This window comes from Medicago sativa, chromosome 8 (assembly GCF_051527215.1).
Source record: "Medicago sativa cultivar Bolivia chromosome 8, Bolivia_mono, whole genome shotgun sequence".
Classification (NCBI taxonomy): Eukaryota; Viridiplantae; Streptophyta; class Magnoliopsida; order Fabales; family Fabaceae; genus Medicago; species Medicago sativa.
Window position 1 is genome coordinate 65,089,438 of NC_140756.1, and position 16,485 is coordinate 65,105,922.

At 32.7% G+C, this 16,485-nt stretch overlaps 1 protein-coding gene and 1 pseudogene across 2 annotated transcripts; both read left to right on the top strand.

The window, feature by feature from the left end:
* Window positions 1-231: 231 nt before the first annotated feature.
* On the top strand, window positions 232-2,066 carry LOC146900538 (amino acid transporter AVT3B pseudogene; annotated as a pseudogene). Its single transcript, XR_015022324.1, has one exon. The product of XR_015022324.1 is annotated as an amino acid transporter AVT3B pseudogene (transcript).
* Window positions 2,067-12,170: 10,104 nt separating this feature from the next.
* LOC146900539 (uncharacterized) lies at window positions 12,171-15,944 on the top strand. The gene is made up of 4 exons (XM_085731758.1): window positions 12,171-12,618; window positions 13,514-14,299; window positions 15,102-15,149; window positions 15,345-15,944. The coding sequence occupies exons 1-4, from the start codon at window positions 12,436-12,438 to the stop codon at window positions 15,663-15,665; spliced, it is 1,338 nt and encodes a 445-aa protein (XP_085587884.1). The 5' UTR covers window positions 12,171-12,435; the 3' UTR covers window positions 15,666-15,944.
* Window positions 15,945-16,485: the final 541 nt, after the last annotated feature.

A 16,485-nucleotide genomic window follows, 5' to 3' on the forward strand; every position in this document is an offset into this window, starting at 1 on the left:
CAAGTGGGTTCTACTACTCTATGTTTTGAATTTATATTATATTACTGCTACTCTATATTTTTTAATCTATTCTATAATGAAAAATTACTCATTTCTAATTTTAAGCCAATGATTAATCTTATTGCTTATAATAGCCCTTTGTTGTTTTTGAGGTGAATATAATAACCCTTTTTTATTTACTTACTATATTAGCATTTTCAAAACCTTAACTTAAGGTCACACCACATCCTCTTATAATTGCCACAAACAAAACACTACATACAAATATTTACCTCAATTTGGCTCCATCTGCATTTTGTTGTTGCTTCTTCTGCAATCAACAATCAAATCTCCATCTGCAGAAGAAGCACACAACACAAAAATGGGGTATGTAGAAACAACCTCATCACAACTACACACCCCTCTTCTTTCTGACCAACCCCCTCTCTCCTCAAAATCCAAAACCTTTGCAAACCTCTTCATTGCAATTGTAGGTGCAGGTGTTCTTGGTCTCCCTTATACTTTCATGAAAACAGGTTGGATCATGGGGTTGCTTATGCTTTTCTCTGTTGCATTTCTCATTTACCACTGCATGATGCTCCTTATATACACTCGTCGTAGGCTTGAATCCGTCGTAGGGTTCCCCAAAATAAATTCTTTTGGTGATTTAGGCTATGCAACAAGTGGCCATTTTGGAAGATTGTGCATTGATATCATGGTTTTTCTTATGCAATCTGGTTTTTGTGTTAGCTACCTTATTTTTATTTCCTCTACTTTGATACATCTTAGTCACAATACAAACTCAACATCTTTATTAGGTTTTTCACCAAAGGCTTTTTTTATTTGGGCTTGTTTCCCTTTTCAATTGGGTTTGAATGCAATTCCAAGTTTGACACATTTGGCTCCTTTGAGTATATTTGCTGATGTTGTTGATCTTGGAGCTATGGGAGTTGTAATGGTTGAAGATGTTTTTGTCTTTTTGGAAAATAGGCCACCTTTGAAGACTTTTGGTGGTTTATCTGTTTTTCTATATGGTTTAGGTGTGGCTGTTTATTCTTTTGAAGGAATAGGAATGGTTTTGCCTTTGGAATCAGAAGCAAAAGATAAAGATAAATTTGGTGGAGTTTTGGGTTTGGGAATGTTCCTAATTTTTCTATTGTATGGAGGTTTTGCTACTTTAGGTTACTTTGCATTTGGTGAAGCAACTCAAGGGATTATTACTACAAATCTAGGGCAAGGATTGATTACTGCTTTGGTACAATTAGGTCTTTGTGTCAATCTCTTTTTCACCTTTCCTTTGATGATGAATCCTGTTTATGAAATTGTTGAGAGAAGATTTTGTAATTCTAAGTATTGTTTGTGGCTTAGGTGGTTGCTGGTTTTGGTGGTAAGTTTAGTAGCATTTTTGGTACCTAACTTTGCTGATTTTTTGTCACTAGTTGGGAGCAGTGTTTGTGTTATTCTTAGCTTTGTGTTTCCTGCTTTGTTTCACTTCTTGGTTTTTAAAGATGAATTGGGTTGGAGATGTTTGGTTTTGGATGGAGCAATTATGGTTTTTGGGATTGTTGTTGCAGTGTTGGGAACTTGGTCTTGCCTAATGGATATTCTTTACCCTAAGGCTTGATTAAACAATAAAATCTCTTGATCATGGTTTTAAATTGTTTGCGGCAGCAATATAAAGGATATTGAGGTCTCCACAACGACATCACAACTACAATGTTTACCGAAACCCTAATTTAAAACCATGGTCTGGTTATAAGGTTGAGGTTTTTTTGATGGAGCTATTATTTGAGGTATTTGTTTGGGTTGATCGTTATGTTACCATAATAACTTGGGTTATCGATTAGATTTCGCCAGACACGTTACTGATATGTAGACATAGCTAAAAATTTGATTGTAACATGTACATCAGACATGCCATCAATCTGAAGTGTCGGTGTTAAAATCTACGATGGTCCATAACAACAAACCAATCTATAGTTTCTTTTGTTGTATTCTGTTGTTTTTGTAACAGGTGCAAAATATTTTCTTAGTATTTATGATAAGAAAATGTTAAAAGAAAAAGATCATGATCTCTTTGAACTTTATTCCTTTAGTTACTACCTTTCCTTATCGCACCATGTGATTGTGACACATTTTGCTGACTCCCCAAACAACAAAATAAAGTATTTTTTGTCGACATATAGATATCAATAACAGAAAAAACGATGCATGATGGTGTGAGAATTTTAAGCGTTCTAAATGTAACAACTTCAAAGTTGGGGAAACACTAAAATGAAAAAGGAACTTCCAAGTCCAACAAGACTCAAACTTTTACAATTTTAAGTCCTTCATCAAATTTGAAGATCCAAATGTAAATCTGTATATATTTATAATCAATCAAGAACTTGAGGATCAACAAAATATATCATCAACCTTAATCAAAATAATATCATCAACCTGTACCTCAATTGTTTCTATTTAGTGAACATGTTACATGAGTACATGACCATGTTGGTTTTTAGCGAAACGGTTCTTTCAAGTGTTTAAATGAAGTTATCCTTTGATGTTTGTCAATCCATCTTCACTTTCAGTAAATAATTAAATATATAAATTTTGTTTGTTCCATTTGATGAAGTGACATTCAACTTACTTTTTGTTCCCTACTCTTGACATTAATAGGTGATGTTAAATTTTTTTTTTTTTTTTGGGTAAACCAATGTATCCTCGCATGCATGTAACTATGGGAGGCCAAGTGAAATTCATTTGAGGTCTACCTCTTTAAACATTTTTTCCCTATAGTACATAGTGATTATGGTTAGGGACATGTTAACAACTGCGCTTAAAACACTTGATAAAGAAGTAAAAAAAACTTTACGAAACGACAATTTTAAACTTCTAAAAAGACAAACTCACCACCTTTCAACATAATTTTTTTTAAGAGAACATAATATTTCTAAATATTTGTTTCATTAATCTTATAATCCTTCATTCATTTCTACAAGTTGTTTGACAAGTTAAGACAATTACCGCAACTCACTTTTGTCATGGATCTTGTAGACATGAAAGTTAAGGGAAGAGACATGTCATTATATTCTAATAATGACAATTTGAGATCTTTTTAATCTAAAATGCCCACTTCAAAAAACAAGTTATTATTTTCTCGATAAGAACCATACAACCTTGGCCCAACGTGGTAAAAGTGAAGTGAGAGTGAGAAGGAAGAAGGAAAAGCAAGCAAAAGTATAATAAAAAAGATAGGAAGCAGGTGGGGTGACACAGGAAAGGGTAGCAACTCCCTACCTTTTTTTTCAAAATCCTGATTACATCTCCTTACCTAATTTAACACAACTCATTTCCCAAAATGCCCATCTAACATGCAAAATATTAAAGTGGATTATCAAATTACTCATTGTTCTTGTGAAAGAAAATCAAAGTACTCCTTAATATTCTAGTATATTATGAATAATAATTTTGGTTAAATATGTTTTTGGTCTCTATAAATATGTTAACTTCTCAATTTAGTCCCTCTAAAAATTTTCTTCAACCTTTAGTACTCCAAAAGGTTTTCATCTTCATTTTTGATTCCTCCTTTAAAGTAAACTCATATGTATAATTCATATTTTTTTAATAAAATTTAGTAGAATAATTTATAATATTACAAGAATCTCTCCCAAAAAAAAAATTAGAATTTTTTAACAAAACATTAATTAAATATGAATTTTTATATTTTTGGCGGTTAAAAATTCATATTTAATTTATTTTTTGTTAAAAAAATAAATTTTTTGGAATTGAATTTTAGTAAAAAAAAATACAAAAATTGACTTAAAAAATAGGGACAAAAAGTAGGGATTGAAAATTTTATAGGGACTAAAATGAAAAGTTAGTATATCTATAGGGACCAAAATCATATTTAACCCTATTAGTTTAGTCTATAAAATTATCAATATTTAAAGAGTCATGCTAACCGGTTCCCCTGAGGCACGCGTTAAGCATACAAAAAAAGGAATACCATAAAAGGAAACTTTGTTGACTTATTTATGAATTAATTACACAACTTTCAATGCAATAATTATTATATAATTTTCTTTGTTAGTATCTTTGATCAGTGCCCCGGGGACACCGGTTAGCCTTTTCCATATTTAAAAAAGGCTTAAATATGGTTTTGGTCCCTGCAAAATAGGCCAGTTTTGGTTTTAGTCCCTGCAAATTTTTTTTATAGTTTTTGGTCCCTGCAAAAATAGGCCAGTTTTGGTTTTAGTCCCTGCAAAATTTTTGCTTTTGGAAATAGTCCCTGACCCTAGTTATGTAATAAAAAAATTAAAAAAAAAAGTTAAAAAATTCTAGAAAAATGAAAAATTAATAAAAAAATTCTGGAAAAATTAAAAATTAATAAATAAAAAAAAATTCTGGAAAAATTAAAAATTAATAAAAAATTGAAAAAAATATTAAAAAATTCGGAAAATTGAAAAATTAATAAAAAAATTAAAAAATTCTGGAAAAATTAAAAATTAATAAAAAATTCTGGAAAAATTTAAAATTAATAAAAAAAATAAAAAATTCTGGAAAAATTTAAAATTAATAAAAAATTGAAAAAAATATTTAAAAATTCGGAAAATTGAAAAATTAATAAAAAATTTAAAACAATCTGGAAAAATGAAAAATTAATAAAAAAATTGAAAAAAATATTAAAAAATTCTGGAAAATTGAAAAATTAATAAAAATGAAAAAAAATAAGGAAAAAATTTAAAAATTCTGGTATTTATAAATCGAGAACTTTTGGGTATTTATAAATCGAGAACTTTTTGTGTATTTATAAACCGGAAACTTTTGTGTATTTATAAATCGAGAATAAGGGAAATTTGGAATATATACTAATCAAAATTTCGAAAAATACTAATGAAAATTTCAAAAATTTCATTTTTTTAAAAATGATTAATCTTTTTAATTTTTTTCAAAAATTTCGAAATTTTTTAGATATTTTCCAGAATTTTTATTTTTCATTAAAATTTTATTTAGAATTTTTCCAGAATTTTTATTAAAATTTCGAAAATTTAATTTTTCCAGAATTTTATTTTTTTTTAGAAAATTTCAAAATTTAATTTTTTCAGAATTTTTTAATCTTTTTCAGAATTTAGCATTATTTTTCATTTTATTAGATTATTTTATTTTTTTAATCGTTTTTATTTTTTATTAATTTTTCCAGAATTTTTATTTTTTTCCGTATTTTTTTAATTTTTTTTTCATTTTTATTAATTTTTCAATTTTCCAGAATTTTTTAATATTTTTTTCAATTTTTTTATTAATTTTTCATTTTTCCAGAATTTTTCAATTTTTATTAATTTTTTTATAATTTTTCAATTTTCCAGAATTTTTTAATTTTTTTTCAATTTTTTTATTAATTTTTCATTTTTCCAGAATTTTTTATTTTTTTTATTAATTTTTCAATTTTCCAGAATTTTTTAATATTTTTTTCAATTTTTTAATTAATTTTTCATTTTTCCAGAATTTTAAAAAAAAATTATTAATTTTTCATTTTTCCAGAATTTTTGCAGGGACCAAAAACTATAAAAAAAAAATTTGCAGGGACTAAAACCAAAACTGACCTATTTTTGCAGGGATCAAAAACTATAAAAAAAATTTGCAGGGACTAAAACCAAAACTAGACTATTTTTGCAGGGACCAAAAACTATAAAAAAAATTTGCAGGGACTAAAACCAAAACTGGCCTATTTTGCAGGGACCAAAACCATATTTAAGCCTTTAAAAAATGTAAATCATACCCTGTCAAAAAAAATTGAAAGTTAGATTCTTGATTTAATTACCCAATTAATCCTATTAGATAGCGACTAATGCATTTTTTTTTTCAATTTAGACATTGATGTGAAATTTCATTTATTTTAATAACTAAGTTGAGTTTCATACTCCTTCAAAAAAAAAGTTGAGTTTCATACAATTTTAAGATTATATATACCTACAAATAAATGAGATATCAAATTTTGTCGTAATTTTTTTATTTGTTTCTTTCAAATGTATCATTCAATAAGGCTATTTTATTTATTATTATGTCATTTATTTAAGTAGTCTAGTGGCTAGAAATTCACATATCAAGGTTAAGCCTCAAGAGTTTGAACCTCAACTCCTAATTCAATATCTTACCGCATATATAAGCTAAACTCACAAAACTAATTATGTCATTCATTATTTTTTAGAAAATTATAACTTTTTGAGTCATAAAAATTACAACTTCTATTATTTACCGCTTAGAATAAGCAAATTCTATGGTACGCCCAAAAATTTAAATGTACCGGTACACCAAATCGTTAAATTAATAATTAAATGAGTTGTTTTTTTTAAGAAAAATAGTTATTAGAGAGGAGGCGGAACATCAACAAGATTGAAAAGTTAATCATAGTTATAGTTTTGGTTTTAAGTCACGGTTGCAACCATTCTGATGTCTGCTGTTGTTGGTACAATGCCAGTTTTGGTCATTAATGTGACAAGAATTAATGCTGATATTTTCACCAGTTGAAAATATTATTTTTTTAAGAAACTAAATGTGAGTCTATATATATCATTTATAACATTGTATGAGTTTTTATTCATTTCAAGTAATTTTTTTTTTTTTTGAATCGGCAAAATTTTATTAACCAACAAGCCCGTGCAAGAAGCACTAATAAGCTCGGGAGGAGAAAAAAACATAGAAGGGGAAATCGGTTGCCATACAAACACCGGCTCGAACAAAAACCCCTTTAAAAACCACCCCTAAACAACGGAACACAAACAAAAGAGTAGTGACGCAGGCATATACGAATGACAACCCAAATGCATACCCCTGCGTCACCACTAGAGGCAGCCTAAACTAAATAACCACCACCAACAGCTTCAAAAAAGACCCTCAACACCTCAGCAAGCAACAACACGCAACACCAAGAAAAACATGCAGCAGAGGCTCAACAGTCACGCTTCACACCAAAAAAGTAACAGCAGCACCAAAACAAACACACTTCCCAAAACCTCACAAACCAAAGCACTGCTAAAACACCAAACCGGTTGATGCCCACAAAAAACAACAGACAAACCGAACCCCATGCACTACTAAACCACAGCTGAAAAAAGAGCAGGCGCAGAACAGGAACAGCAGCTGACCTGCTGACCACCACCAACTAATCAAAACCGCCACCACCCAAAACTAATGACCGAGACAAAACCTCGGGTTCCAGCACCACTCGAAGTACAAACAGGATGGGATCTTTAATCTAGATAACGACCATCTTCATAAGACCACTTTCATCTCTTCCAAAATATCCTCCACCGACAAAACATTATTATTGAAAATAGCATTGTTCCTCGCTTTCCAAATCACCCAAATTGTCGTATGCCAAATAATCTTCAAACCCTTCTTCAAACCTTTCTCATGTGAGAGTACCTCATTCCAACAACGCCAATGATTAAAAAGATCATTGGGCATCGCAAAAGTCAGCTCCATCCAATATTGTAAATTTAACCAAATACACCAAGACACCCTACAATGAATAAACAAGTGATTTGTCGATTCATTTTCCACATTACAAAGAACACAACTTAAAACAGCATTAGGAGGAAGGACATTCCTTTGGGCAAGTTTCAGTCGGGTCAGAATCCGATTTAACAATAACTTCCACGAGAGAGCTACGACTTTCGACGGAGCCGAGCTCTTCCACACTTGTTCAAAAACCTTTCTCTCTGGCTCTCCCCACTCGACCCCTATTCCTACCCTCTCCTCCAACTTCTTATACATAGATTTGACCGAATAGCTCCCAATCTCCTCCAACTTCCAACCCCACCTATCCTCTCCATGAGATTTCGAAAAGCCTTGAATGTCTCTAGCTAGATCACCAAGGAGGTCTTCTTCCCACACAAACAACCTTCTTCGCCACTCAAAATTCCAACGAAGCCCCTCCTCCCCAACATTCCCCATCGCCGCAATAGAAGCATCCTTTTGATTGGAAATAGCAAAAAGTCTAGGATACTTATCACAAAAACTCACCTCCCCCCTCATCTCGTCTTCCAAAAGAGAGTATTCTCACCATCACACACCTTTCTCATCACTTCATCATTGAACCAACTAACACCTTCATGAACCTCAAGGTTTGCAATGTCCTTCCACCATCTAGAAACATAACGGGGCCAATTAGCTTCGGCTACGGATAAAATCTCTCCTATCCTCATACCATACTTCTCTTGCAACACCTTCTTCCAAAGAGCATCACCTCCTTGCAAAAGTCACCATCTCCATTTGGCTAGAAGGCTCAAGTTCACAAGTTTGACATCTCTTATACCAAGCCCCCCTCTTGCTTTAGGTTGACACACCTTATTCCACTTCACCCAACAAATTTTCCTTCCCCCTTCCACTTCTCCCCAAAGGAATTCTCTCTGAATACGAACCAACTTCCTCCACACCTTCACCGGCATTTTCATATAAGAAAGGTAGAAAATAGGAATAGCATTCAAAACCGAATTAAGGAGGACTATTCGGCCACCAAAACTAACAAACCTATTACTCCAAGAATTCAACCTTTTTGTCAAGTGCTCGAAAAGAGGTTCCCATGTTGCATAACTCTTATGATTAGCACCTACTGGAAGGCCCAAGTACATGAAAGGAAGATTACTCTCAATACACCCCAAAAAATGACACGCCATCTCCATAAACTCTCGTTGAACATTAATCCCAATTAGGCAACTCTTCGCAAAATTCACCTTAAGACCGGACGCCAATTCAAACCCTTTTAACAAAGCCTTCAAAAACCAAAGATTACCCACCGTCGCCTTTCCAATGCAAATAGTATCATCCGCGTATTGAAGATGAGTAATCACCATACCATCCGCCTTAAACCGAAACCCCTCGAATAAATTTAGCTTAACCGCATTCCTCATCAACCCACTAAAACCTTCAGCCACAATCAAGAACAAAAAAGGAGCAAGAGGATCCCCTTGCTTTAAACCTCTTTTGATTTGAATTTCCTCCATTGGACTCCCATTCACTAAAATAGACATACTTCCTCCAAAAACACACGCCTTCATCCAAGCCACCCACTTGTTTCCGAAACCCAATCTCCTCATCATATATTCTAGAAAGCCCCAATCAACCGAATCGTATGCCTTTTCAAAATCAACCTTAAGCACTAAGCATTCCTTTTTGGTCCTCTTAGCAAAATCCACCATCTCATTTGCCACCAACACCCCATCCACCAAATTCCTCCCCTTAATGAACGCCGATTGGGTTGTAGAAATAATAGAGTCCATAACCTTTGACAACCTTCTCGCCAACACCTTCGCTAAAAGCTTATAAAGACAACCTAGTAACGAGATAGGTCGAAAATCCTTCATGGACATCGGGGATGCAACTTTAGGAGTTAACGCCACAAAGTAAGCAAGTAAACTCTTCGGAATCACCTCATTAGCATGGAATTGATCAAATAAGATTCTCACCTCGTCCTTCAAAAGATACCAAAAATCTTTTATAAAAGCAAAATTGAATCCATCCGGACCCGGACTTTTGTTGCCATCACTTTCCTTCACCACACCTTCAATTTCTTCACTTGTAAAATTTTCCACCGACATAGCATTCTCCTCTTCCATCAAACGATCAAACGGAACCCCATCCAAACTCGGTCTATCCCTCTCCACCACACCCACATGCCTCCTAAAATACTCCACCACCTCCCTCGGTACCTCCGTTGGAGATTGAACCCACTCACTGTTAACTTTTAAAGCTCTCACACAATTAGAACTAACCCTAGCCTTCATACAATTATGAAAATATCTCGTATTAGCGTCACCTTCCTTAATCCACCTTACTCTAGATCTTTGAACCACCAAAGAGTCCTTAGCCTTTAAAAGACGCCAAATTGTGACAAATTTCTCTTTCCGCAAACTAACTTCCTCGTCATTCAACAACCTCCTCTCTCCCCTTTCATCTATTGAATTTGTTATTTATATATTTTTACTAAATTTGTATTTAATTAAGTAATTTAATGTTTATGGAATTTATAAAAAAAAATAATTTAGTAATATGTTTTTTTATAGCTACTCTTTTTACTAAATGTAATAATATTAAAAGTAGAAATAATATAAATATAGTATTGCATTATTTTTTATCTTGAAGAATTAATTTGTCAAATAAAAATATCTTAGAGAATTTGCTAAAAGATGGTCTCGTGAAGGCTGAGAGACACAATAAGTATAAAAGTTTAAAATTTTAACATTAATAAATATTATATTTATGTAAAAATGAAAATTATTGACTAAAAGAGTAGTTATTTATGGGATAAATTTGACTAAAACAATCTAGAAAATAATTTTCTTGACTTTTTGAAAAGAATTGTTATTTTGACACAAATTTTATTTAAAAATTTATGGTTAGTATAATTCAAACATGGACCGGCGAACATTGATTCTAGAGGTATAAAATTGATTTTGAGATGTTTAGTTGTTTTCGAATATAATCATTTTTGTCTCTAGAATTGGTTTTATTTGAAACTGTGATTTTTAGTTTTTAACTCTAGAATTGATTTTAATACTCAAATTTATATTTCAATTTAATTTTACATGATTATACCCAAACATAAACTATTTTACATTCGGCTCACTTTTAATTTAAACTTTAAACTGAATCAATTCATTCAAAATCAATTATGAACAACACTTGTTAGATTTGATTGCACAAAGCAGCAGTGAGTAACCTGGTTTGATTAGAAAATCTTAACGTCGGTTAGGAATCCCCTATATTCCCTTGTTGGATTAAAGACAAGTCAACATTCAGTTATAAGACATGAGTTCGTAGGACAGTATACTTTCTCTTAGAATCCCCTCTTTTAACGGTTTGTTGTCATCTAAAGGCGCAAACTTCGTTCTTAGAAGTTCATCGCATTATTTCTCTTACCTCAGTAGTTCTACGTACGGACAACTTTATCTCGTCCACCTTACCAAGGAGAAAGAATACAATTCAATATGCAACATTCAGAAACGTATGACCAGAAGTATCTTCTGAAGTCTCCTGTTTCTAAGTTTAAGTTTAGGTGGATTCTTAGTTATATCACACTCCTTAAGGACACACACAAACATTAAAACCTTTGCATATGAAAATTAAATAGATCTCATAAAATAACTGAATAGAAGGCTTGAATTAAAAAGATATATATAACAAACAAATAGAAGTTCATATAGAACCCTACCTAATTAGGGTTTAGTTACTCATGGGAACTAAGGACAAAATTACAATAAAATAAAACATACCTAGAGACTAAGGTTTAGGAGAGACTCCTCCCTTCATGCTCCTAGCGCTAACCTTCCTCTTGAACTGTTTCGTTCTGAATGAATAATTTTTGAATGAGAGGAATAATTGTTAACAATAGGAGTTGTATTTATAGGCCGATTTCCTAGTGGGTTTGGGCTGAAAAATTTGACTTTTTCTCCAAACCCGCGGCCAGAAACACAACAAACCGTTGTTTTTCCCTGAATGTGCACGCACGCCGCGCGTGGAAGGCATGCGCCTCGCACATCAGTGCAAAAACAGTGCTTTTCAACATTGTTTTGCACACCCGGGCCACACATGATCATGCATAGGGCGCGTTTTCGCCTTTTTCTTCGTCTTTTTGACTGTTTTCTTCCTTGAAACTTGAATTTCTTGCGATTTGAACTAGAATTTCTTCCTTGCGATTTGAACTAGAATTTCTTCACTTCGTAATGTCTTTAGAAACCTCTTGAATCTTCATTGTCTTTCTACTTCTTCATGAGGTGTTTTGCTTTGTTGATTTTGCATTGAATTAAATAAAAAAAACACTTACGAATTGTCTGGTTTAAAAAAACTAGAATTACATGATTCAAAATAAAATATTACAAAATGTATCATAAATCATATGCAATTGTTTTAAAACTCTTATAATTTGGATCAAACTATAACTAAAATGACAAAAATATACAAAAAATAACGTAAGATAACATGTCATCACACTGGATAACCAAACATACACGCATAAACACACATATTATCCACTTAAGTTATTTTTAGAGGTCATATTATCCCACTTAATCAACAATAATAATCTAAGTAAAAAAAAAAATATATATGAAAGCCACAACAAGGGTATAACCGTAAACAAACAAAGAACAGTCTTTAAAAAAGATTAATTAATATAACAAAAAAAAACATTATGAAAATGTGAGGAAAAAAAAAAAAAAACAGAAACAGTTGAAAAAGCATTGAAAGGAAAAGAGAGAGAGAAAGAGAAAGAGAGAAAAAAGTGGAGCATTGTTGAAGAGAGGGGCTTGTGATAAAAAAGAACACACCACAAATAGAACAACAACAATCTCTTTTAACCTTAATAATAATCTCACAATTTCATTTCATTTCTCATATCAAATCAAACACAAACTCACTCTGTTCTTGTTCTGTTCTGTTTCCTTAAAGTTTCAGTTTTTATTCAATTTTTCATACATGTCTTGTTCTTCTTCATCTGGGTCTGAAGATGATGATGAAGGCTTTGATTCCTACCGGAAAGGTGGATACCATGCTGTCCGGGTCGGTGATCAGTTCGCCGGTGGAAGGTACATAGCTCAGAGGAAATTGGGTTGGGGTCAGTTTTCAACCGTTTGGCTTGCTTTTGATACTACCAACGATGTATGTTCTCAATCCTAAAGATAAAGATTTGTTTTGAATACCCTTTTTGTATTATTGCAATCTGTTTTGAATCTTGGTTTGTTTTGTATGCATTAATTGCTGGTGGTGGCAAAAAACCATTTTTTAGGTTCATTGAATATCTGAATAACGTATGTATTTTGTAAATATTATAGATCAGATACATCAATTATACAGTAAACTTAAAAAGTTATTATTTTTTGTTTATAATAGTGATTGGAGGATGTATTTTTTGTGCAAGGGTGTAATTTTGAATGGATCGGATTGGTATGATTTGAATTTGATATATGTGATGTTTGAAATGGTGAAATTGGTGAATGGTCATTAGAAATGTGAATGTGGATTTGGATTTCCTGCATTTGGAGAATATCTTAAAGTTCCTATAGTTTTGCATCTTGTGTTGGATCTATATTTTAATTCAGTACTTTGTACCGTATTTATCGATTTGAAAATGTGAGTTGTCTGATCTTGATTGGATGGTCAGATATGTATAATGGTGGAAAATTTAGCATATGCGTGGAATTTGGATTTCTTGATTGCATAGATTTGTCTCTTTGCAGAGGACTTAAGGAGTGATAAATGTGTTTTTGCGCCTCTTAGCTATTATAGGTTGATAATGATTGGGTAATCTCGTGCGTTATGATCCTTTTTAATGGTAACACTTGGTGCGGTTTGTGTGAGCAATTGTGCATCTATAAATAGGTGTTAATTTTGTTGGACAGTTTATAGTGAGCTGCATATGGAAATACCATGGTTCTGAGTTTCGATTTTAATTTGGCATAGCTAAATGTTAAGACTTTGGGGTCCTGTGCGGAATTTTTGTTTTCCTTTTATTTCTTGTCAAATATCTTTCTGATTTTATGTTTGTGATTTTCAGACATATGTTGCTCTGAAGATCCAGAAAAGTGCAGCGCAGTTTGTTCAGGCTGCTCTTCACGAGATAGATGTTCTTTCATCCATTGCTGATGGCGCCCCTTCAAATTCAAAATTTGTTGTCCAATTGATCGACCACTTTAAGCACACAGGTCCTAACGGCCAGCACCAATGCATGGTACTCGAATTTCTTGGAGATAGCTTGCTACGTCTAGTCAGATACAACCGTTACAAAGGTCTTCCGATGAATAAAGTCAGGGAGATTTGTCAATGCATTTTGATTGGTTTGGATTACTTGCATAGGGAACATGGTATTATACACACAGACCTAAAACTTGAAAATGTTCTTCTGGTTTCTACTATCGATCCGGCGAAAGACCCTGTTAGATCGGGAGTCTCCCCGATTTTAGAGAGGCCTGAGGGAAACATAAACGGCGCGGTTACTAGTCTTATTGAGAAAAAGTTGAAAAGGAGAGCAAGGAGGGCGGTAGCTAAAATTTCTGGACAAAGAGCTTCTATGGGAGGAATGGGAGAAGCTCCAAATTCTGATAGAAATATTGATGGGATTGATGTTAGATGCAAAGTGGTTGATTTTGGAAATGCGTGTTGGGCTGATAAGCCATTTGCGGAAGAAATTCAGACACGACAGTATAGAGCTCCTGAAGTTATACTGCAGGCTGGTTATTCCTTCTCCGTCGATATGTGGTCTTTTGCTTGTATTGCTTTCGAGCTTGCCACTGGGGATATGTTATTTACTCCCAAAGTCGGACAAGGTTTTAGCGAGGACGAGGTATGATTGTTAGTTTGTATGCTATTGCTATTTAAATGTTATTGAATAAACAGTCATTTTGGTCCTTGAATGTGTTAGGTGCTAACGTTATAATCCTCGAATTAGCCAAAATTACAAAAAACATCCTCCAATGTCTCGTTAGTTTGGTCCATCAAATTACTAACAGAAGATACACACAAAGATGTTTTTGTAATTTCAACATGTTTAAGAACATTAGTGACACTGCCTAACAGATTTAACGACCAAAATGAGTGTTCGGATATTGCAGGGTCATATGTTCATATGAAAGGAAAGCTTCTGGAACAGTTGGAACAGTTTAAAACTGTCATCTAAGAATTCCTAACTATACATGATATAATAGATTATTAGATCACATTTCTGTCAACAGAAAAGCCGAACTGTCAAATATGAACTTAAGATTTTTAACTATCATAGATGATTGCTCAAAAAAAATAAAAATATCATAGATGCATTTATAATAGTTGTTACTTTATTGAGGAATATGTGAATGATGTTAATGAGAAATCAATTCAAGGAGGCACCCAATAATGGAATTCATTGAAGATACCTGTGTTACCGGCCATTTAATGTCAAGCTGACATATATCTATGAATTCTATCTAACACTAAAGTTCTTTTCATTTGACTTCAGAATATAGTTTTGAATCTTTGATTGGACTTTACATAATATAGTACCAAGACCATTATATGTTTCTTCTTTTGCTTGTTTCTGATGCTTTGTGAGTCTCTACACCTCGGATAGCATGTCAGGATAACCAATCTTTGCATTTTGTCGGTTGCAGGATCACCTTGCCCTGATGATGGAACTCCTTGGAAAGATGCCCCGGAAGGTAGTGTTCCCACCGTCTGCATGTCATTGTTATTGTTCCGCGTTACACTATTTAATACGAAGTGTTCTCAAATAGTGGCTTTAGCAGCACCATAGCTTTGCAGCGTGGCAAAATTTAACAAATTGATATTTTCTGCAATCCATGATTGACTACACCGTAACTAACTGTGGCAAATTTAATACTTGCATGTTACAGGTTGCTACTGCAGGAGTGAAATCCAAGGATTTCTTCGACAGACACGGGGATCTCAAAAGGATTCGGAGGCTAAAATTTTGGCCTCTTAACAAACTATTGATTGAAAGATACAAATTATCAGAGAGTGATGCTCATGAATTTTCAGAGTTTCTTTTACCTCTTCTTGATTTTGCACCCGAGAAGCGACCAACTGCAGAACAGTGCCTGCAACACCCTTGGCTCATGGAAAAGGACTCTGTTCCTGATGAAATGAGAAATGAATCTAGTGTGGAAAAAATGGATGTTGGAATAAGCAACCTTAAAATCAAGGTGGGGAAGTGAAGGGGAGATAGAAATTTGAGAATCACCCTCTAAGTCCCCTCTTCAACATTATTGACTTTTGATTGTGGTTTTATTTTTTTGGTTTGGCCAAATTCAATAAGATTTACATTTTTTTATTGGATTAACTACTATGATATGTAAATTAGCAAAGAATTTTTGTTCATCCATAGATATTTGACAGAAATTTGTGTGTATATGACATTCATCCAAGGCAAGTCTTTTTGTTTTCCTCCTCCATGAGGTCTCAAAGCTAAGAGAAATGAATATTTTTTAATGCTATTGTGAGTACTTCTGGTGGTTTATCCACTGATGCTTATTCCTAGCTATTAGATTTAATTTGAAAATTGTTAATTTGATCACTATAATTAATAACAATATTAAGAGATAGGCACCCTCTTCATTTCTCTGGGAGAAAATAGAGTTTAATTTTCATGTACGGGGTAAGTGTAAAAAAAATTGAAGTGTAGACGCATCACAATCAATCTTATTTGTGACTTTAAAAGTGATTATGATAGAAGTCAAACATTTTTAAATTTTAATGGTCAAACATTTGTGATTGCTTAACAATGTAAAAATTCTTTATGTTGAATGTGTATAACAATTATCACATAATAAACATAAAAAAATAAACATAATCAATTCTCACATTGTACAAGAATGATTTTACAAACTCTAATTTTTTTTTTTTTTGACAAGATTTTACAAACTCTAATTGTTAGTTGAAACATAGTCGAGTGACTTATTAACTACATAGAAGGAATATCTATCTACTTTGACGGTGGCATGTCGATCACTCGTTCTCTTAAACTTTGATCTCCTC

Coding starts and splice junctions, on each gene's coding strand:
- LOC146900539 (XM_085731758.1), top strand. CDS start 12,436: ATGTCTTGTTCTTCTTCATCTGGGTCTGAAGATGATGATGAAGGCTTT. Junction 14,300..15,101: donor AAGGTTTTAGCGAGGACGAG/GTATGATTGTTA, acceptor TGTCGGTTGCAG/GATCACCTTGCCCTGATGAT. Junction 15,150..15,344: donor TTGGAAAGATGCCCCGGAAG/GTAGTGTTCCCA, acceptor TGCATGTTACAG/GTTGCTACTGCAGGAGTGAA.